The sequence below is a fragment of the Mustela lutreola genome, chromosome 6 (genome assembly GCF_030435805.1).
Source record: "Mustela lutreola isolate mMusLut2 chromosome 6, mMusLut2.pri, whole genome shotgun sequence".
In the NCBI taxonomy this organism is placed as follows: domain Eukaryota; kingdom Metazoa; phylum Chordata; class Mammalia; order Carnivora; family Mustelidae; genus Mustela; species Mustela lutreola.
The window spans coordinates 99381032-99403471 of NC_081295.1; the positions used below are offsets into that span (position 1 = coordinate 99381032).

General features: G+C 53.5%; 1 protein-coding gene across 4 annotated transcripts in view; it reads right to left on the reverse strand.

Annotated features, from left to right (window-relative positions):
• Positions 1-833: 833 nt before the first annotated feature.
• Positions 834-22440, reverse strand: part of TRAM2 (translocation associated membrane protein 2) — a 78763-nt gene continuing 57156 nt past the window's right edge. For 3 of the 4 annotated variants that reach the window (XM_059178248.1, XM_059178249.1, XM_059178250.1), the window contains 9 exons: positions 17456-17565; positions 16836-16952; positions 10768-10826; positions 9554-9638; positions 8951-9021; positions 6262-6366; positions 5842-5985; positions 4798-4961; positions 834-3867 (listed from right to left, as the gene is read on the reverse strand). In XM_059178248.1, coding sequence (XP_059034231.1) covers positions 3794-3867; positions 4798-4961; positions 5842-5985; positions 6262-6366; positions 8951-9021; positions 9554-9638; positions 10768-10826; positions 16836-16952; positions 17456-17565 — 929 coding nt within the window. In that variant the 3' untranslated portion in view covers positions 834-3793. Of the gene's footprint in view, positions 3868-4797; positions 4962-5841; positions 5986-6261; positions 6367-8950; positions 9022-9553; positions 9639-10767; positions 10827-16835; positions 16953-17455; positions 17635-22440 lie in introns of all 4 variants that reach the window. The other variant, XM_059178247.1, reaches the window with a different exon arrangement.

The window sequence follows — 22440 nt, forward strand, 5'->3', positions numbered from 1 at the left end:
ATGCTTTTCTGAGACCTCCAGAACAAGAGAGAGGGGGCCGCAGGGGATGCAGAAGATGAGGGGCAACCATTAAACTGTCCCTGGGGGGAGCAAAGTGAGAAGGTTAGCCGGGGCCGGAGAGGGGTTCCACTGAAGTTTCACACGATCTGACAATGACCCAGTTCCCAAGTCGTGCCCAGAGTGCCTTCTGAGGAGCAGGGCCGTGGGAAGGGGAGGCAGCAGGAGGGAAGACAGACCACTCTGCTGTCCTGCCTACATCAGAGAACAGAGAGCGGGAACGACATTCGGGAACGAAGTCTGTTCACTTGGGTCTCCACAGTCCTCAGCAGGAGAGGAAAAACAGACTGGGAAGGCTGAAACCTGTGAAGGAAGTTCCCGAGCCACATGGGGCCTGGCCAGCCACTGCAAATTTAAAAAGGCATCCAGGGAATAGAATTTCCTCTTGTGGAATCTTGGGAGGGGTGTATGCTCTGCCTCTATCTCTCCTTCACCATTCAGAAAGAAAGTGAAAGGGTGTGGAGGAAGAAGTTCCCCAAAGGAAAACCCAGACGCAGGCTTTGCCGGAAGAACACCGAAGCCAGGCTTCAGGGGTTTCTAGGGTCTGAGGATTCCAGTCAAGAGCTGCGGCTGAAAAGGGGGCCAGCGTACGAGGTCTAGTTTGGTTTCTGAAATGTAAGTGCTGCCTTGGGACAGAAGCATGAAAGGTTCTGGGCAACAATGTAAGTCTGGTGACCCAGACACACACACACACACACACACACACACAACAATGTAAGTCTGGTGACCCAGACACACACACACACACACACACACACACACACACACACAGTCTGGTGACCCAGACACACACACACACACACACACACACACACACACGGAATAGACTAGAAAGGGGAGCAGCAGCTTCCCTCCTGACTCTCCCTGCTCCCCCTTTGCTCTTGAACCTTCCCCTACCTTTAAAAAGGACACATGTAACTTATTAATAGTGCAGCTATCAGAGCCTGATGGTAAAAATAACTCTCCCACCACTGGACCTCAGCAGTCCCGGGTCCTCCCGCCGCCACAGCCACTCTCCCCCACCACGGCCACCTGCTCACACTCCCTCCACTGCCCTGCACCAGTGGCAGTCAGGGACATTTAAAGAGCAGTGGCTGCTGCTGAGGTAGATGAGCATCTGTCCCCCAGCTCCTGCTGAGCCGGCTCTCACACTTGGAGCTGGGCGGCAGGGCCCTCACAGACAGCTTGACACTTTGGGAACTGGAGAGAGCATTTAAGACTGAAGACAGCAAAGTGGCCACATCAGGACAAGGCAGCACAACAAGCTCACAGGACGAAGTGGGGTTATTTCGGCCCCTGGCATCTGGGTTTGAGCCAGCCTGCCAAAGCCAGGGCTCCGGCTTTGGAGATAAACACGGCTGGGATGCCGGCGGGGGGGGGGGGGGTGAGAGATCCCTACAATTATTCTCCTCCCCACCCCGCAATCGTTCCTGAGGCCTGGCGGGGGACATACTAGCCTTACTCATGGCTTCGGGTGTTGACATGGCAGAAAAAACAATCCTTCTATTAATCTTCATCCCTGCACACACCCTATCCTTCAAGCAACAGAGCCTACGTTGGCCCCCGCCCCTGGGCCAGCGGTACCACCTCTGAATCACACCCACCCCAGAGCCAGAAGCTTGCAGGGCACTCAGGGAACACGGAGCCATGCAGCCTGCGGCAACAGACACTCAGACCTACAGCGCTGAGAAGGGAGGCTGACAGCAGGCCTCGAGCTGCTTGCCCCACTCTCGGCTGGCGGTATACAGCGAAGCTGCTGAATTTTCACCAGGGCTCACCTGAGGGAGTGGCCCCTTGCAGGGAGCAGCATGTGGCCCGGGACATGGCCAGGAGAGAACCAGGATGGGCAGGAAGCCTCATGGGACAGCTTTGGAGCTGCTGGCTGGACGCCCTTCCCTCACCAGGAAAGGGGGGGATTGTGAACAAAACCGCAGCCGGGGCAGGGGTATTTGGCCAAATGACTGAGGGGTCCTGGCTCAGGTTTGCTGGGGTGATACCGAGCCACCTTCCTAGCACTGTTCTGCTCTGCAGTCCAGAGAAGTGTCAGAGAAGAATGGGAGAGATACCGATCTCCAAAAAGGCTGTCCCACTTCCTAGGGGTGATCAGAGGCCAAGGGCAGTTCTTCCCATTTCTACAGCCTTAGTCTGGACAGAGAGAGGAAGCTCTACAGTGGTGTTCGGGTACAAATTCCCCAGTCACTGGAAAATTAAATGTATCTTCTCCCCATGGAGAAGGGGAGCTGCCCTGATGAAGAGCCCCCTACCCCCACTTCAGGGTAGTAACCCAAGGTCAGGCTTCCACTGTGAGGTCAGAAAGAGGACCAGCCCCTCAAACGACACATTTCTATGCCCATCAAAACCTGCTCCCTGCACCTCAGCACAGAGTTCAAGAGTTCTTAATCAGGACTAAGCCTAACCCCTTCTGGAAGTCCTCCCCAGGCCCTATATGGACTTGGAGGCCTTGTCTTTAGGTAGAGCAGAGGGAAGGAAGGAGGGAGGGAGAAAAGTGCCTCCCATTGGCACAGATGTCTGCTCATCTACCCTGCAGATCATTCAGAGTCAGTCCCACTTTCATACAGTCTAAAATGTTGCAGGTGCGCTCAGACATCACAGGATGACAGTGACCAGCCCAGAGACACTCCACAGATGAGCCAGAGGGTAAACGGCTAGGCAAGCCTCCTCGTGGCACCAGGGGCCAATGGGGGGCTTGGTGTTCCTGCAGTGGGAGAGACGAAGTCAGGCAGCGAGGTCAGCCCTTCCCCCGGCCGCCTGGCTCTGGGCTTCGGGACTGGCATCTGCCAGGCCGCTCTGGTAACTGGGTTGGGCTGGGTTTTGAATGCTGGTGAACGGCTGAAAAAGCAGCTGGGGCTGCGGCCGAAGGAAGGCCAAGGGTGACCACTCCAGCATCTCTGCCACCTTTACCTTTCCAGAAGCGCTTTGTTCTTGCTCTAGTGGGTGGGGAGACTTGTCCTCCTTCAGCACCTCCCTGGCAGAGTGAGGGCTGGCTGGCCTGTGTCCAGGACTGGCCACACTGTTACCACCACCTTTCTGGGCCAGGTCGCCATGCCCACAGCCAAACGCCTTTGCATTTCCAAGTAGCAGGGGTGCAGCCAGGCCTCCGGATGGTACATGCAGAACTGGAATCATACATCTCAGTTAATCAGCACCTGGAGATGATGATCCAAGAGGGCTGGTCTCTCCTCTCCTTGTCCGAATACGCCCCCCCCACGACCCCAGGCCTGTTAGCGGCTCTGGGCGGAGGCTCCTGGGCACCAGTCTTCTGACTCTGACAGGTCCTGGACACTGATGCTAGGTGTCGGATGGCCGCAACTGCAATTTGAGCTCCCTCTCGTTGTAAAAATCAGACACAGAAAAATTGCACAATACAGTGAAAAGTCAAAGAAAGCAGCCATGAAGGAAGAGAAAGAGGAGGCAAGCCAAGAGAGAACCGTGAGAGCCTGGGCTTCTAGAAAACCCAACACAGCACAGAGGTAAGGACATGAGGTGGCTTGAGAGAGAGAAAGAAGAAGAGTTTTGGTTTTATTGAGAATGGTTTATGGAAGAGTAAGAAGAGAAAGCCAAGAAATAAGAAAGAGGAAAAGCCCCATTTGGAGACAGGTTCCCGCTGCTGGGGAGGCAGCATCAGAAGCAGAAGGGGGAAGGCAGTGGTGGGGGCAGGACTCCCCACCTCCCTGCTGGGCCCCCACAAGAGGATCCCTGTTCCAGCACTTTGGCCTCAAGGAGACTTGAGTTTCTTAGTCCGTGGGGAGGTGCCATTCTCTGCCTTCACTACTCCGTTTTCATGGTAACCTAGGACGTGAAAGGAGACAGACAAACACGGTGTTTCTGCGAGACTGGCGCAGCGCACACGGGCTGGGGGGATGCCCTCCCAGGGAGGGGTAATGGGGAGGGGGCAGCAGAGGCTGCAGGGACAGACATTACTCAGAGGCCCAGTGCTCCTCTGGCAGAGAAAACTCTGCCATCTTTTTATTGTTGTCGAAAGCCACTCCCTGTGCCTGCTCCGAGTCCACGCAGCTGCAGCCTCCTGCCCCACATCCCTCCCAGCCTGGCCGGACTCAGCACACCCAGCCGTGCACGTGTCTGCTCCAAACACACGGGGGCCCCTGCCTCGCAGGCCACACCTGGAGAGAGGCAGGTGAGTCAGAGAACAGAGCCTGGTGCAGACAGGCCCCCAGGCTGGACAGAAAGGGCAGGGCTGGCCATGGCCTGGGACCAAGGGCAAAAGGTTACTGGAGTGTGGTTGGGGCCACAAGAGAAGAGGGCGTCCCACCCCTGCCCTCCACCAAGCATCATGTCCCCGGAGTCACTCCTGAAGATGGAAGAGGAGCCAGCAGCCTGGGAGGCAGGCACATGGTGCAATGTGGAGCCAGAGGGCAGGTGAGGACAGGGCCGCACAGGCAGCAGGCGGCAGATCTTGGCGGGCGTTCAGAAGCCACTTCGAGGACACGCTTGCCGCCAGAGCTCCCCACCCAGCTGCCGCCCCGCCCCACCATGGCCAGGAGAGCTCCCTGCCTCCTCAGGGCCAGCCTCACCCACAACGCGTCCCTGGCCCTTGCCCAGCCACGTGCCGGTCAGGCCCCGGCAGGAGCCCAGGAGCCAGGGCCCCAGGGAGGTTGGAGGAGTGGCGGGACTGGTCAGGGGAGAGCCTGAGGGCCGCGGCTCCTCCCTGCGCATCCCAGACAGACTTCGCTGCTCCCAGCCCGGGGGCCTGGCACTCACCAGATTCCCTCTTGATGAGCCTGGCTGGCAGTCTGGGGGCAGCTGGGCCTCTCCGCTTGGCGCTCTGCTCGTTCCAGTACTCCCGCCAGTGCCGCAGCTGGGAGTGGATGAACCGCCACATGAGCCAGGCCTGGGCGGCGCACACCAGCAGCAGCACGCACAGCCTGTGGGGGGAGTGAGGGCTGGCTCAGGGGTGTGGGCCCCGGCGGGGGTGGGGGTGCAGACAGGGAGACACGGTAGGTCAGGAGCCCGAAGGCCCCCCAGGGGCACCCTCAGTGCCAGCCCCCAGGAGAGCGTGTGTCCGCGCTGGCCTCCCCTCTAGCACACTGCAGGGGTGCTGACAGAGGGACAGGGGCGAGAGAGACCGGGAAAGAGAAGGTGACAGACACTCGTCCGGCTCCCTAGTCACATGGCCTCCATGGCCTTTTCTGACCCACAGCACAGAATGGGACACCTTTCAGCTCCACAGATGTAGTGAAAGAACTCAAATGAACTGAATTAGGATATAGCAAAATAATTCTAGGAGAGCAGCTTCTCATCTCGCACGCCACCTGAAAGCTGAGCAACACCGGACAAATCACACCCCCTCCCGGGCCCTACGGTCACACGGAAGCAAAATGGCTTCCTCCCTGCCTTCCTGCCACTATGGAAGGCCACTGGCCAACCTGCCAAGCACACCACCGTACAGAGTCCAAGTGCGGTTTTAACAACCAGCCGAGGGGTTTTAACAACCCCTTTGTGGGGGCACAATGCGAGTCCTGTGCCCCACGAAGCCCTGGACAAGGGTGAGGGGAGTCCTGCTTGGGGATCCTGACTGCAGTCCCAGCAGGCCAGGCTGGCTGTGAAGACGGTCTTGCCGGAAGCAGAAGGCTGGGGTTCTTCTCCTCTCAGGCCTGCTGTCTAGAGAGCTCCCTTGAAACATCAGTGTGTAGAAGACTCAGGGATCTGTTGCCCCCAACCTTCCAAAGCTGTGCCAAGTTCAGGGGGCTCCTGGCAGGGCTTGGGGAGCCATGATTTCCCTCCTTGGACTTTTTCCCAACTCACCTGCAAAGTAAGGTGTTGAAGTTCCCTTTCTCGAGGTCAAAGGCCTGGTTTTCCATGCGAGCAAGTCCAAAGCCAATGGCCAGCACAGCGAGTGTGAGGATGAAGAGACGGGTGATCCCAAATACAGCAGCCCAGGCATTAAACCTGCTCATGGAGGCAGAAAAGGGATGTCCGCCTTTAGGGCCCATGAGGGAATTGTCACCCACTTGTCTTCCACGTGGGAAGAGCGTGCAAGGGCAGCCGCAGGGTGTCTGAGGGTGGAGAGAGCTAGAACAAGAGGCTGGGAACACCAGCCTCTGGACACCACCTGCAGGGAAGGGACAGTTCACACCGCGCGCAGGAGCCTCCCACAGCCAGGCCTCACAGGCGGCCCCTGCCCACAGCCCCTCCGAACCAGCCAGCCGGCCCCACGCCACCTACAGCTTCTCATTGTTCTCGTCCGCGAAGTAGAAGAGTCGAGCCATGTGGAAGAGGAACTCGGTGCAATACTGCAGCAGCAGCAAGATGAGGCCCAGGCGGCTCAGGCTGGGAAGAAAGGACAAGTGTCCCAGTCCACCCCGGGTGCCATGGAGAGCCGAGGCCAGGGCCCCGCACCCCAAGCTCCACGCGCCACACCTCCTCACCCTGGCCAGCGGGGGATGGGGGGGTGGGGTGGAGTGGGGAGGGGGCTCCGCCTAGAGGACTCAGTTCTGCACCCGTGCCTTTAAGAGAATACTGAATCCCCCGGCCATCCGGCCCGGCCTGTCTGGCTCCAGCAACCCTCCCCGCTCCCACAGTGAACCTGGCTTCCGCTCTCACAGCACCTGTCCCTTTGCATGCTTCGCCTGGCCTGGGCCAAGCACACAAAAGGTGCTCAGAACAAGGGGACGAGCTTTGCGGGTAGAAATACATGGGATTCCCACTGTCTGGTGTCTCGTCATCCAAGTCTTCGCGGCTAAGAGGTACATGGAGAAGCAAAACTCAACATAACACAAAAGTACGTGTGAGTTGAACCAACCTCTGAAAACACTGGCACCACCCACTCAGACATCCCCTCTGCTCAATTCCAGGCACAGGGTCGCTACGGACCTTCTTGGGCAGTTTGCTACAGAGGGTCAATGGCAGTTCAAAGAAATGCAGAGGGGCTGCAAAGTGAAACTGCAGATCGTGCTGAACGCGCCGGGCTTCGGAAAGCTGGCAAGATGATGGGAGAGCAGTGCTAACTACGGATCCCGCCGCTTCCACCCAATGAAACCAAGGCAAGGCCAGATGGACAGGGAGGGTCATCCCCTGAGGATGCTTGGGGAATGACATGAAAACCAGCCCATGTCTTCACACGACCTGGAGAGTCCAACATGATCTTGCCCATGACCTCATCTCAAATCTCATTTTCTGCACTCCAGCCACAGTGGGCTTTCCGGCCACTCCCATCTCAGGGCCTCTGTGCCTGTGGTTTCTCTGCCTGCACCGCCAGGCAGAGATCCCCCCAGATCTTCATGTGCCCAAGTCTTGTCATTCCTGCCTCGACCTGAGTCACCTCCTCAGAGAGTCTTCCCGCCCCACAACAAAGGTGCCAGGAGACCAGTCACTCTCTCCCAGTCCCCAGCTTCATTATTCTTTTCATCACACTTAGCAACACAGGAAACTCTGCTTTCTTCTTTCTTTCTTTCCTTCCTTCCTTCCTTCCTTTTCAAGAGGAATGGGGTAGGGGCAGAGGAAGAGAGAATCCCAAACAGGTTCCACACTGAGCATGGAGTCTAATATGCGGGGCTCAATCTTATGACCCTGAAATCATACCCTGAGCTGATATCGCCACCTGCCAGAATGGACACCTCAGGAGAGCAAGGCCTTGGTCTGCCCTCACCCAGATGTGACAGCAGCTTCTCAGGCAGCGCCTGGCCTATGGGAGGAGCTCAGGTATGTGCTGAGTGAGTGAAGGCCTCTAAAAGTCAAGCTCTTCACCAAAACAAGGCCCTGAAGCAGTCGCCATTTCAACAGTGTGTCTTTCTGGGGCAATCCTGTAGTCAAGGGTCTCTCCTTTCCCCCACATTCCTGAGAACCAGAACAAGGATGGAGAAGGAAAATTATGGTCCTCACGTGGGCAGAGAGGTGGCTGTGCCAGCATCAATGGGGAATGGAATGGGCCTCATTTTGGAGGATCTGCTGCTCCCTACCCTCTCAGTTCTATTCTGATTCCAAAACAAGAATCACAGAACCCTGCCCGAACAGGGTCAGATACATGTCCATCTCCTTCCCTGGGACATGCCAGGTGTGAGAAATAAAGATCCGAGAGCATCTTCCGTCTTTGGGATGAACCTCGGTGGTACAACAGGGACCCCACGGCAGGACACTCTCTACCTGGTCGTCCCCGCACATTCTCACCCAGGTCTCTGCCACACAAGGGCAGAGCTGATTCCCCACCCCCTGTACAGCCTTTGCGCCCCAAAGACCCAGCCGGGGTTGATGCCGTATCAGCCATCAGAGATAAGAGACCATATCCAAGAGCTGCCTTCCTCCTGACTCCATCACTCCTGGGGAGTCACTCTCGTAGGATGCCAGCCGAGAGGGCCTGGGAGATGAGGGGCTCAGGGGCCTCTGGGGAGCCTAGCAAAAAGTTATCCATCGCGAACCCTCAAAATGTCAGTCCAGAAAAAGTACAGGGTGTTCTCCTATGCTGCACAGATAAAGCTCAAGAAAATTCCAAGTTAGCAGTGACACATCCTACTCTTGACAGGATTCTTTCTGTAAGAGACGCTCAAGGCCAAACGCTATGGCAGCTCCTCTGACTTCAAAGCCATGGTTCAAGTGCCAATATCCCTTGAAGCCTCCGCTGCTCTGGGTCAGGAGGAGTCAGTAATTTTTCTGGGTTCCCACGGCAGAGGGCATGTACCATAGCCCCACGCTGGTCACACTGAGCTTTCCTGACCTGTGCCTACAACGGTATCTCCCGCTGGGCTAAGCATGAACCACTCAAGATAAAGCGATCACCCCCTTCGTGTTCCCAGGTCTGGCATGGTGCCTGGCAAACAGAAGGTTGTCTAATAAAGGCCTCCTCACTGAATGCCTGTGTGGAGAGCTGCTTGGAAGTAAAAGGGCATGGCAATGTGACCAGCCCTGGGGTCTCACTCACTTTAAGAGGTATGCTCCGGCTATGTGGACCAGGTACAGACAAATGTACTGGAGCTGGCGGGGGATTTCCTCCTGCAAACAAGAGAAGCTGGCAGTAAGCATGCTCCCTCCCTAACGGAAGATGTGGGAATGGAGGGGAGGTGCAGAGGGCCCGGGGTGCTCTGCTCCAGCCGGTCCCAGATCATGCCAGAGGCCCATGCCCCACGCTGCTGGGCACCAGCTTCCAGTCCACGAGGCGGGACTGAGTTGAGAAAGAAGAGGCAGGGACTGGGGAACAGGGCTTTTGGAAATAATTCAGAGGGAGGCTATTAATAAAAAAAAAAGACCAAGAGAGGCAAAAACCTCTGATCCACCATCCGGAAGACAAGAGGCAAACCTCCCCCAAAGCCACATGTCTAGCGTGGGAGGCAGGAGACCCGCTGGAGGCCTGCTCTCAGGGAGAGCCTGGTGGGGACTTCGCTGGCTCAGCATCCTCTTCAACCCACCGACAGAACCCTGCCCCCTTACCCCCCAGTTCTGGGCTTCTAGAGGAAGGTGCGGCAGCTTACCCACTGGGAAGCTGGGGTGTGGAGGACACGGGGCTTCCCAGATGCGGAGTACTCACCTTCCGTACCTTCTGGAAGTACAGCTCCGGAAGAGCGTGCAGCCAATAAGCCAGCTGACACAGGTAGAAGAACTTCACCTGGAAGCTGGAGACAAGGGAATGCGTCACCCGGAAGGGCCAAGCACAGAGGGAGGAGGGAAGGCAGGACTGTGGGAGGAGCTGGTCCAGGAGCCAGAGGCATGCCCCAAGCCCAGGGACCCTGCTTCACAGACCAGAGCACTCCACGGACACAGCCCACGGAGGGAACCAAACATGGTTAAGAGAGTCCAGAGGAGGGTCCCCTGGGTCGGAGAAGGGAAGGCTGAGCACAGACAGTGAAGATGGGGCACCGGTAGACTGAAGGGTGAGCTGAGGTAAATGGCAAAGGCCGCGTCTCGGCTGTAAGCCCCCTGTTCTGTAGGAAGGGTCTCAGGAAACGCACAGAGGGTCTCCTGCAGGAGGCAGACCCTCCTGGGGGTCAGGAGAGGAAGGGGGGCCGCCTCGTGAGGGGCACCAGCCTCATAAGGGTGGGAGGAAGGTGTGCTGTGAGGGGGTGCAGTTCATCGAGAAGGTATGGGGCCAGAGAACTTTACGGAGACGCCCTGCTTCCATGAGCCTGCGCTGACGGTGTGGAAGCCTGCTGTGGACTGAATGTGTGTGTCCCTCAGAATTCACAGGTTGAAATCCGACTCTTTGTGTGATGCTATCTGGAGGTGGGGCCTTGGGGAGGTGACCTGAGTCATGAGGGCGGGGACCTCTTTCATGGGATCTGGGCCTTTGTTAAAGAGAACCCAGATAGCTCCTGGGCTTTGCCATGTGAGGACACAAGCAGAACACAGCCCTCTATGAACCCAGAAGCAGACCCTCCCCAGACACCAAATCTGCTGGCACCCTGATCTTGGGCTTTTTGGGCTCTGGAACTGTGAGCAACACATCTCTTTTGTATAATTTCTAAGCCACCAGCCTCTGGCATTCTGGGACAGCAGGCGGAGTGAAGACGTCGCCTCTGTGATGGGGCTAGTGCGGGACACGTTATTTTGGGAGTCTTCAGTCAAGCGCACTGGAGGAAGCAGCTCGCAGACAGGACTGCCGTCTGCAACACGGCGCCCGAAGAGGCTCGGGGCGTGAGCGGCTCCTCGTGCCAGCTGGCCCACGGTCTTCTGGCCACAGGCTGGGATGAGGAAGCCAGGGACCAGCTTGCTTCTCCTTGGAGACGCAGTCATGGGAATACTCACGGGAGGTACACGTGCGGATAGTCTTCCCAGAGGCTTCTTGGGTTTGTTAAATATCCTTCCTGCAGTGGGCAAGGAGAGATGGCCTTTAGAGAGGGGGAGAGGAGACCCACTGGGGCCCTGGGCAGGGCCGGGGAAGAGGTCAGGGGCGCACCCCATCCCCAGCTGCCAGAAAGAGGAAGGGACGGGAAACACAAAAATGAAGGATCTCTCTGCATGGGACGCACCCGGCCTTCAGCCGGCTTCCTTATTGTTAAAGAGCCATGATACTGTACGAAGAGCCCTACTCTGGGGTCTGAAGACCTCTGTCTGCATGTGGACCCAGCACTGTTAGTCTCCCTAAGCTTCAGTTGGCTCATCTGAAAATGAGGATAAAAATACCCTCGCAGAGTTATTGTTAGAAATAAGTGTGATAGCTTGTGTTTATGTGTCTAGCATGATGCCTGGCATGAAGGCACTCAGGAAATGCTTGTAGAATGAATAAGCAAGTGGACTGAAGAATCACCATCCCCTAGAAAAACCAAAAGCCTACATTGGCCTTTTGCATCACTATGAATAAAAACAACGTGGGGCCCCACAGGCCTTATAAGTGTGACACCTACCACACTTCATCATTCTCACGAGAGGTCTCCATCACTCCACAAGTTCCTTCGTGCCAGGGCCTCATCACACCCTTCTCTATACCTCCAGCACCTAGCCCAGGGCCTATTATAGAGTAAGGGAGGTAACCTAAAAGCCCTCCCATCATGAAACATCTAGAAATGCTGGATGCAAGCTAACAACTATTCTCTTACATGCAGAGGGTTTTCCCAGAAAGGGATTCCAAAGGGACAGGAGGCTAAAAGCCAGAGCAGTGGGGTGAGGCTGGAACAGCTCAGAAGGTACTAATCTTGGGGTCAGGGTGTTCGTGCCCACATGGCAACAGAAGATGGGCCTCCAGAGGTGGAATCCAAGAGCCTTATATAACATCAGGACCCCTGAAGGGCGGCAAAAGATGGTTAGACTAGAGTTTGAAGAAGCTTGGGTTAGACTAGGGAAAGGGTGGACTATGGTCTGACAACCAATAAAGAGAGATAAAGAAGATTTCTGCTCATCCTGGGCTCAGGATGAAAAGCACAATATATTATCCCTTGAAAATCTATAACCTCGGGTTCACTTTCACATGGGTTTGGAGTTCAAACTCATACTCCTTGTATGGTCCAAGAACTACCAAGCTTAGAAGTTAGTATTATTAATACTGTGGGCCAGTGATACCACTGGGGCATACTCTCATCCAAGGATATATAGGATTCTCACACATAAAACCTTGCCGAAGATGAGTTTGTAATCCAAAATTACAAAACATAAGAGTATCCACTCCACTGTGACGAGAGTCAGCTGACATTACAAGAATTAGATAAAAATCTGTTGGCTGAATGAATGAATCAATGATGAATGCTTTAGGCAATGTTTCTCTTCTGAGCGAAGAACAAGGCTCTTATTTGACCCTCAGAGAAAGTTAGGGCAGTACAACCCCATTTCAGAAACAGGGAAGTGAAGGAAAAGACAGGAAGTAGCTCCCAAAAGGAGATGCTTTTTCAGCAGTGTCGGTGAAATCTAAGCTGGGCCACCAGCCACCAACCTCAACTCAGGTACAAGAACCTCCAGCCAGCTTCCTCAGTATGTCAGCCACCGAGCTGGTGGCTTTGAGAAGGAGACAGACTCAAATGTCACACTGGGACTCAGGTCTGGGGTGTTAGCAGGGCTCTGGAGAAGGAAGAAGCCAACAGGGGTTGGGGACAACACTCAACTTCCTGCCCAGTGATTCCTCAGCTGGACTTCCAAGGGAGGGCTGACCCAGCCACCCTCGAGTCACTAAATGGCCTTGGATGTTTTGGATGTGGTCCCCGGCCCCTATACCACAACCTGGGGTCCATTAGCACCGTGACCAAACTAATAGGTCCAGTCAGGTCCATGGACCAGTGTGGGCATGATAACTCCGAGCTGACAGAAAAGGTCTTTCCCCAGCCCCTCATGGCTTCATTTCCAGCCCTTTCTCCTTACCCCTGCCTTCCTCCCTTGGTCACATATACACTGAGGAAGAGAAGGAAGGCTCTGGGGCCTCTGAAGGGTGACAGGAGCACTCTCCTACAGTTCTGCTCTCAGGCTCTGCCTGCCCTCTCTGCTGCTCAGGGGGACCCAGGTACACAGCAACATATATGGTCTTCCACTCTCTACTTCATTCCAGGGAAAGCTCTGGTGAGAATATCCCTTCTTAGAGGAAGCAGCGATGTACTTAATTAAGGAAGAAAATGGTCCATCTGGGACTGAGGTGGGAGGGACACTTCTGCCCAGAAAGACTGGCCAAGAGAAGCAGCCCTCAGAGAAACCTAAAGCCCAGATAACCTAGTGATTTTAAACAGGAACCCTCCTCCGCTTGGCCCCTTTTCTTAGGAGACAACGAGGTCAGAAGTTTGAAGCCAACAAGCAAAGAAACTCCCCAGAAAAATGCTGCCTGTTTGTGAATGTCTAGTCCACAGGGAGTGCAGGGAGGGAGTGCAGGGAGGAGGGCGGAGGAGTCCGAGAAAATGACTCACAGCTCTGAGAACAGCCTTTTCCAGACCTCGGGCCAGGCAGCTGCCTGAGGGCGGCCGGGGGCTGGGGTGCTCCCTGAGCTCCAGAGGCCAGGGTGAGGACCTGAGATCCCAGGGGGCTGAATGTGGCAGCCCTGCCCCAACCCCGGTCCCTGACAGGCACGGGCAGGGAGGCTGGGGGAGCTCCTGTAGTCCTTCGTTCTCTCCTTACCCTAGGAGCTAAGGGAGGTCCAAGCAAACTGGAACAATCTCTCCCTTTGCCCCTGCAGCCTTCCTTTTTGGTGAAAGGACAAAAAGAACCACAAAAACAGCAGAACCCAGTCATAACACAGCCGGCTGCTACCTAGACTCAGACATACCAACATCACTCGTCCTTCAAGAACAATCATGTACTCGAGTTCTGCTCTAAGTGGCCAGCCCTGTAATAGGAACCAGTCCGGAGGGAAGGGCCTTCCCTCGACCAGGCTCTCATGGGGCACCAGCCTTCAGGTTTTAAGATACGAAGGGAGATATCCCAAGGAAGTTGGGCAGGGAGACCAGACGCCTGCCCCCTCACCGGCTTCTCTGAGGAGAACGTGGGTATCTTGTTTTGTCTTCTAATAATCAGGAGTCAGCAGCTCAAAGGAAGGAAGCTGACTTTCTCCCACATTATTGGTTGGTCCAGCCAGGCTCTCATCACTCTGCTTGTATAAATGCAGACAGAAGTGTCTAGATCAAACACCCCCCAAAACCCAGTTATTTTAGGGGGAAGGTTCTGGGGCAAATGTTCACTTTTTCTAAAAACAAAAACAAAAAAACACCTTTATGTATTACTCAACTTTTTAAGTAGAGGACCATCTACAAGTTTATAAAAAGTGACTCGTGATCTGACAAACCATCAGGGCCAGAGCAAGAAGATGTGCCTGCAGTTTACTCCTCCACTCACAAGCACGACTCTGAGCACTGAGGACCTGCCAGGCTCTGTACTCGAGACACTGTGGTGGGCACAGACTGGTAACAAGCAGCTTCGGGGCTGGGGGGACAGACAGACGGACAGCAGAGCACACACATGAATGAGAAAAACACTCCAGCACTGGCTGGGGTGTGCACAGCACACACTGGGAGGCAGGGCTCCCACAGGAGGGGACTCTGAGGTGGAAACTTAGTTGGGAGGGAGTTGGCCATGGAGCATTTGGGCAGAGGAACCACCCACGCAGAGCCAGAGGGCCAGCAGAGGTGGGAGAGCAGAGGTAAGAAGAGGGGGACCCGGATCACAGACTCAGGAAGAAAATGACTTTGCTCCAAGTGGGACAGTGGCTCTGACACAGGGTGTGGGATTGCATGTGTGTTCCGAAAAGACCTGTCGGCCAAGCAGAAAACGGATTTGGGTGGCAGACTACTGGCGCAGAAACAGCCTCCTTCTAGAAGGGCAACGGTCAGTGGGTCAGGCAAGAGAGGATGGTGGTTCATACTGCAAACCGGGATTCCCAGCCTCGGCACTCCTGACACCTGAGGCCGGACAGTTCTCAGTCGTGGGGGCTGGCCTGTGCATGGCAGAACATTCAGTGGCGTCCCAGGCTTCCCGCTACCACTGCCAGCAGCATCCTGCCAGTGTCCCCAGGGGCGCAAATCTCCCCTGTGGATCTCAGGCCTGGACAGAAAGTGGGCAGCGATGGATACCTAATGTGCTCATGGGTGGAAGCAGAGGGGAGGACCTGCTGATGAACAGAATGTGGGTGGGGAAAGAAAGGATCAAAAAAGACTTCATCCTCACTAAGCAAGAACATTTAAAGAACAGTAGCTATGTCTCACTCCTCTTAGAAAACTACCCTCTCTCTTCTTCCTCAAGCAGCCTCACTCCCCACTGGACAGTACAGATGGAGTTAGCTGTGGACCAGGGGCCACCCAGTGCTGTTAGAAGCTAGGGTCATTGGAGCTTTCCAGGGTCCTCTGGTTCTCCACTTCCTATGGAAGATGGTGAGTGGGGACCTGGCTTTCCCCATGATAAAAGCCTATCACGAGCTCCACCATATAAACTGCTGCACGCTCCCAGACTACAGAGCTCATTGTTTTCAAGCCCTTGAAGTCCTGAGAGAAGAAAAGACAGAGCAGTTGAGCAGTGAACATTCTGGAAGGGGTGTTAAGTAACATGTTTTTTGGCCTCTAGAACCTGGTCTGAATTCTTCCCCGCTCGGACAGAATGTCTGGGGGTGAGGAAGCTGTCTACTTAGGGAAAAGGGACCCAGAGATGAGGCAATGCTTCCTCTGTTACCCAGACCCAAGTGGGCCAGGACGTGCACTGCGCAACACAGGGCGCGCTCCACACACAGGCCATACTGTAGGTCTTCCCTTGGGGACAGTTCAACAGGGCATTCCCTCTTGGGGCACAGAAGCTTTCGGTCCTGGCATTTAAAATTCCTAATGTTCTGGCTAGGAAGATCGTTCCATGATTATATGATAACAGAAACACAAGCGAGATACGAAAGGACATGCTGACTCCCGCTTTCAGACTAGGAATTCAGCATTCAGCTCTGGATGCGGAGTTCTTAGGATGTTACGATGAAAGCTCATCGTGGTCACTGAAGGAAGAGGAAGCAGGTGAGAGGTCAGTGGAAGATAGGGAAGGGAACTTCTAAAAGATCACAGGGTTGCTGAAATTTCCAAGCCCCAGGTCTGCATTTCTCATAGGATAAATCTAGCTCTTGGGAAAGAGACCAAGTTCCAAACAGGAGGTGCCCCAAGTGTGTGTGGGGGGGCGGGGGGGGCGCTACTCGGCTGCTCGGTCATACACCACAGGCCAGGTCTTGTTACGGTGAACCCCAAAGGGCTGTGCACATTCCTTGCTACGAAGGAAATCTGCTGTATCAAAGGCTGCTCGAAAGAAGAGTCCTATTGTATAGACAGGAGAAGTAGATGAGTAGTCTGGTGGTCCAGGCATTTGTGGGAAGGGCACAGATTCACAGGTTTTGATGTGTGGATGGGGGGCGGCTGGCCTTGCCTACAGGGGTGGCCAATGCAGGAAAACGGAAAGTGTGCTGGACCTAGAACCAGATTCCTAAGTCCAAGTCTGGTCCTTGCCGCTTCCAAACCACATGACCACGGGGAAATGGCAAAATTTGATCCTGGAGGTCTTCAATCCATTAACACGGGAACCAGAGTGAACGCAAGGCTCCTCTCACTGGACAGCACTGGTGGGAGGGCCCAAATGATGCTGTGCTACGGAGGTGCACAGTGTCATTCTTGCACCAGCCCATAATAACGAAAACACGTGCTTGTTTTTGGACAAGAGGGCTCTCTCTACCTTTACAGAAGAGCAGCTATACCACTTGGCCCCTCTCGTACCAGGAGGATGCAAAAATAGCTTCAGTTCCAAGACACCGCTCCAAGTTTTTACAAACTGCTCCTGCCTCCCCTTCCCAACCCCTGCTCAGCCCCGCACAGTGATCTGATTAGCAATCTGAGAATCCAAGAAGAGACGAGCTGCCGGCAGCCCAGGCCCCAGTCCCCAGGGCCACTCACCGTCACCACCACGTAGAAGCACCATACCACCGAGCTGAGATGAAAGATGACCAGCTGCCCAGATTCGTTGAACTTGCTGTGTTTGACCTTGGAGAGGTGAAGCCGTTTGCTGATTTTCTAAGGAATAAAGAGAAGCCTTCATGTTAATGTATGCAGGTGGATGGCTAAAAGGCAGGCTTTGACCTCCCATTTCCCACCCATGAAAGGGCAGCAGTCGGGAGCTGGGCGTGACCCGGGCTCATACGTGTAAACCTGCTGTGTGCATGGAGCGCTCAAGTTCAAGGCCCGTATTTTGAGAAAGTGGCAAGATGGAGGTCTTCAGCCCAGATGTGAAGAAAACATCCCCCAGTCAGATTATAGGACAAACCCATGAGGGTGCTGTCCTGCCATTTCAGGTGTGTGATGCCCTCCCTTCGTAAGTGGTACTGTCCCCTACATAAAGGAGGCTGTGAGTAAGGACGGGACCCACAGTGTGTGGGGAGGGACGTCCAGCAGGACCCATCAGGGCATGCAAATTAGGAGGCAGAGGGGCCAGGAGCTGCAGTCTCCTCCAGGGTAAGGCCTCGCCGCCTACGGCATCTCCCCAGCTTCTGACATTAGGGCCCACACGCGACACTCACGTCTAGAATATACTCCTGAACCACGGCATGCAGGATGATGGTGATGAAGATGTAGAACAAGATGGTGACCAAGTCCTTGGGCCCATAGTGGTAGTGCACGGTCTCACTGTCTGTGGAGGTAAAGGCCACATCAGCACCCTGTGCTGAAGAAGTGCTGTGGGACCCCGAACTGGAGACCTCTGAAACACAATGTGCCATGCTGTATCCTTAGACGCAGAAAGTTTCCTCCCTAGAATCCTACCCAACCTCTGGACATGGCCCCTGGGAAGCCACCAGGGCTAAGGAACACCATGAGGACTACCTCCCCTGCCTCTGGGCAAGGAGAGCCGGGTGGTTCAGAGGCGGGGTGGGAGACAAGCGATCTCAATCGGGCCCTGGCTGCGTGACTAGGCAGAAGCAACCAACCTCTCTGAGCTGCAATTTCTTTCCCTGTAAGATGGGACTGCAGCCTTCATCACGGGAGCATGGAGTGAGGTCAGGATCCTGTGTCGACTCGGAAGCCCGAGTTTATATCACAGCTGTCATTTCCTACAAGATGCTGGGACACTTCTCTAGGTGGTCTTTCTGGGCCTTAGTTTCCTCATCTGTAAAATGAGGGTGACAGCAGTTCCCATATTGTAGGGTCTTCCTGAGGATCAGAGGACTTTGCTGCAAAGGGCTCAGAACTCTTATCCAACACACAGGAAGTGCTATATGTATTTGTTACTATTTTTGTTATTGTTGGCTTGTGTGAGCATTAAGTGGAATAATTTGTATGTGAGATGCGGATCAGTGTCGACACCCATGGCAAGCGTGCAATAATGGTATCACCGCACAGCAATACACTCGTCAGAACCCCAGACAGAAGCCTTACAAAGTCCTGCAGTGGCAGCCTCGTTCTCCACGAACAGAGGAGGATTTCTACCCTCCTTTGGGTCGGCAAGCTAGGGTGGCCAGGGCCGGTGAACCTGGGCCTGGATCTCTGCTGCTCCATAAACCACTCCCGAACTTGGCCAAGCAGACACACTGGCTGCCTTTCCAGCTGTGCGGCGTTCTGAGTCACACACCCATGAGTCATCATTCACCAGAATGTAGACATGGGTCAGGGAGGCTCAGGGTGGCCACAGAATGGAGCAGAGGTGACGGGGTCACTCTGGGAGCCACACCATGCCCCCTGCATCCCTGGACATGAGAGAATGGATGGTCCACGGTGCCGAGGGGAGGGAGGGCAGCGAGCACGGCAACCCTGAAGGCAGACCCACTTGCCTGTTTCCTCTCCGGCCTCCTTTCCACAAGGACCTACCCTCTGAGGGGCACAGGGCTAACTGCAAAAGCATGGAGATTAGGCACACGGGCCCAGCTTCAGAGCACACGGACTGGGGAGGCGATGGACAAGCAAACACACAATGACCCCCATGGACAATGAACCCCCAGGACTCAGTGGGTGCACACCAAATCTTCACATGAAAAAACCAGAGGCTAAAATGCCAATGGCAGCAGTAACAACAACAAAACCAAATCACCAGGTTAAAAATGGGCAAAGGAATCAAACAGACATCTAAAGAAAGACATAAAAATGGCCAACAGGTATGTGACAAAGTGCCCGCCATCGCTATCACTAAGAAATGCAAATCAAAACCATGATACCACCTCCCATCCATTAAAATGGCTACTTTTTTTAAGCCACCAAAAAAAGAAACAAAAAAACCCAACAAAACAAAAAACAAAAAAACAGGAAATAACAAGTGTTTGTGAGGACATTGATAAATGGAGCTTTTGTGCACGGATTGCGGGAATGTAAAATGGGAGAGTCACTATGGAAAGCAGTATGGTAGTTCCTTAAAATATTAAAAATAGTAAACTCAAAATGGATGGAAGACCTAAACGTAAGATCTGAAGCCATAAAAACTCCTAAACAAAAAACCACATAGGCAGTAATCCTTTAGACATCAGCCTTAGAAACTTTTTTTGGGATCTGTCTCCTGAGATAAGGGAAACAGAACCAAAAATATACTATTGGGCCTACTCCAAAATAAAAAGCTTCTGTACAGCAAAGGAAGTCATCAACAAAACAAAAAGGCAATCTACGGAATGGAAGAAGGTATCTGCAAATGACATATCCAATAAGGGATTAATAGGCAAAATATATAAAGAATTTCTACATGTCAACACACAAGTAATCTGATTAAAAATGGGCAGAAGCCCTGAACAGACATGTTTCCAAAGAAGACATCCAGATGGCCAACAGACACCTGAGAAGATGCTCAACGTCACTCATCATCAGGGAAATGCAAACAAAACCACAATGAGCGATCACCTCCCATCTGTCAGAACATCTAGAATCAGACAAGAAATAAGTGTTGGTGATGATGTGGAGAGTAGAGACCCTCGTGCACTGTTAGCAGGAATGGAAACGGGTCCAACCACTGTGGAAAACAGTATGGAGGTTCCCCCTCAAAACCAGAACGAGAAATACCATACAATCAAGCAATTCTACTACAGGTATTGACCCAAAGAAAATGAAACCCTCATCTGCAAAGACAGCTGCACCCCTCCTACGTTCCCTGCAGCATTATCTACAACAGCCACATTATGGAAGCAGCCCAAGTGTCCGCTGATGAAATAAATGGATGTGGTACACATGTAAAGGGGCATTACTCAGCTGCTAAAAAAAGAAGAAGAAGAAGAAGAAGATCTTGCCACTTAGGACAATATGGACAATATGGATGAATCTATGGGGTATTATGCTAAGTGAAGTCAGAGAAAGAAAAAAAACCTTAAGATTTCATGTCTATGTGGGATATAAAAAATAACCAACCAGAACTAGACTCCTATATCTAGAGAACAAACTGGTGTTGGCCCGAGGGTGGGGATGGGGAATGTGTGAAGTCAGTGAAGGGGATCAAGGGGTACACCCCACCAGTTCTAAACTAAGTCCCAGGGGTGAAGAGTATAGCATGGCAGATAGAGTCAGTAACATCGTACGGTGACAGATGGTGACAGCACTCGGGGTGGTGAGCCCAGTGTCATATGCAGAACTGTCAAATCACTATGCTGTACACCTGAGACTACTACAACATTGTAGGTCAACTAGATTTCCATTTAAAAAATTATAAATAGAGTTACCGTATGATCCTGCAATTCTGCCTCAGTGTATATGCCCAGAACAACTGAGAGCCGGGTCTCAAAGCAGCCAAAGGTGGAAATCACGCACGTGTCTACTGACGGATGGATAGACACACAAAATACAATATACACACACAACAGAATATTATTCAGCCTTAAAAAGGAAGGAAATCCTGCCATGGGCTACACTGTAGATGAACCTGCAGGTGGCTGGAGTCCAATTCACAGACATAAACCAGAAGGCTGGGGTGGGGGGCTGGAGGGGCTGGGGGGCCAGAGGGGGAGGGGAATGGGGAGTTGCTGATTTAGCTACAAAGTTGCAGTTTGGCAAGAACAGCATTCTGGAGATGGGCCAGACAACAATATAAATGTATTAAACACTACTGAACTGTACACTTAGAACACTTAGAAATGGTGATGATGGTAAATTTTATCTTATGCATGTTTAAATTAAAAAAACCACCACCAGCGGCCAGGTGTTAGATAAGTCCTCTGAAGTGGACCGAAGGCTAAAGGGGAGGTAACAGGGAGAAGTGTCACTCACTCAAGGAGGGGACACAGCCGGGCTGTGCGGGGCGGGGCGGGGGGGGGGGAGCTGGCAAGGGCAGAGACCCCAGGCAGGTGATGGGGGACTGAGACTGGACCAGGGGTCTGGGGGGCTGCAGAAGTGAGTGGGCCATGACCTTCATGTCCCCTTATAGGTCCCAGCAAGGTCTGAAAGGCCCTGGCAGGCTACTGAGACTTTTGGTGCCATATTTATAAAGCTCACTCTTCCTGCCCCATGGAGAGTTACAGAGTCAAAGAGGCATGCATGGAAGGCAGAACAGCACGGTGCCAGGGTCATGGTGAGAAGACACATTCGGATAGAGGTGGGTGATAGAACTACCGTAGGGAACTGTTCCCAAGTTCCTTCTGGAACCCCATCGGCACTCTGGAGCCTTCCTTCATGCTTTCAGAATTCTACAACATGGGATATTCTGTTTGATATCATGAGATGGGCAAGGAGAGCAGGGGAGATCATGGGGTTCAGAGAGGTAAGAGGAGCCCTTCTCAGGGCCTTCGGTGCCCCAGTCCAGCCAACAAACGCCATCTCAAGGGTCACCATCACCCACACATGCCCTCCGCTTGCCCTGCATTCTTAATGGTGATAATTCACTCCTTGAGGTCCTCCTACTTTGAGGACAAGCAGCAGTATCCCCAAACACTCAAAAGCTGGGCTCTGATTCATACACATTATCTCTGGTACTTTCCCCTGACCCACGATCTCCCCACTTTCCATCACAACAGGAAAGGAACCGGTTTGGCTCCTTCTGCTCTCCACAGAGCCACGAGGCTGGAACTTTGCAATCTTCTAGGAGGCCATAAACCAATCCATGTTTCTGGTATATATACATTTTTTTTTTAGATTTTGATTGCTCATTGGAGCTTCTGCTCTTGAAGGTCTGCCCGTCTTGCACAAACTCTCAAAGAGGCTGGCAACGGTTTGCAGTAACCTACTCTACTTTTGCAGAAAAGTAACTGGTAACACATAGGCCTCTGAACTATTAGACCAGAGAGGCAACCCAAAGGAACAAGGCAGTCCGGGTCTGGCAAGGTCACACCTTTCAGCCCAGAGGTCCGCTTCCATTACACAGCTGCTACCTCCACTTGCACAGGAACCTGCCTATTGATGTTCTTTAAACAGAGTGTCCTCTTGGTCTATCATTCACCCTTCTGCTTTGAGAGGGGGACAAATTTAAGAAATAGCCACTTTCCTACAAAGACGTGGTATATATATATTATGGAATACTACTCCGCTATCAAAAAGAAGGAAATCTTGCAATTTGCCAACGACGTGGATGGAGCTAGAGTGTATTATGCTGAATGAAAGAAGTCAGTGA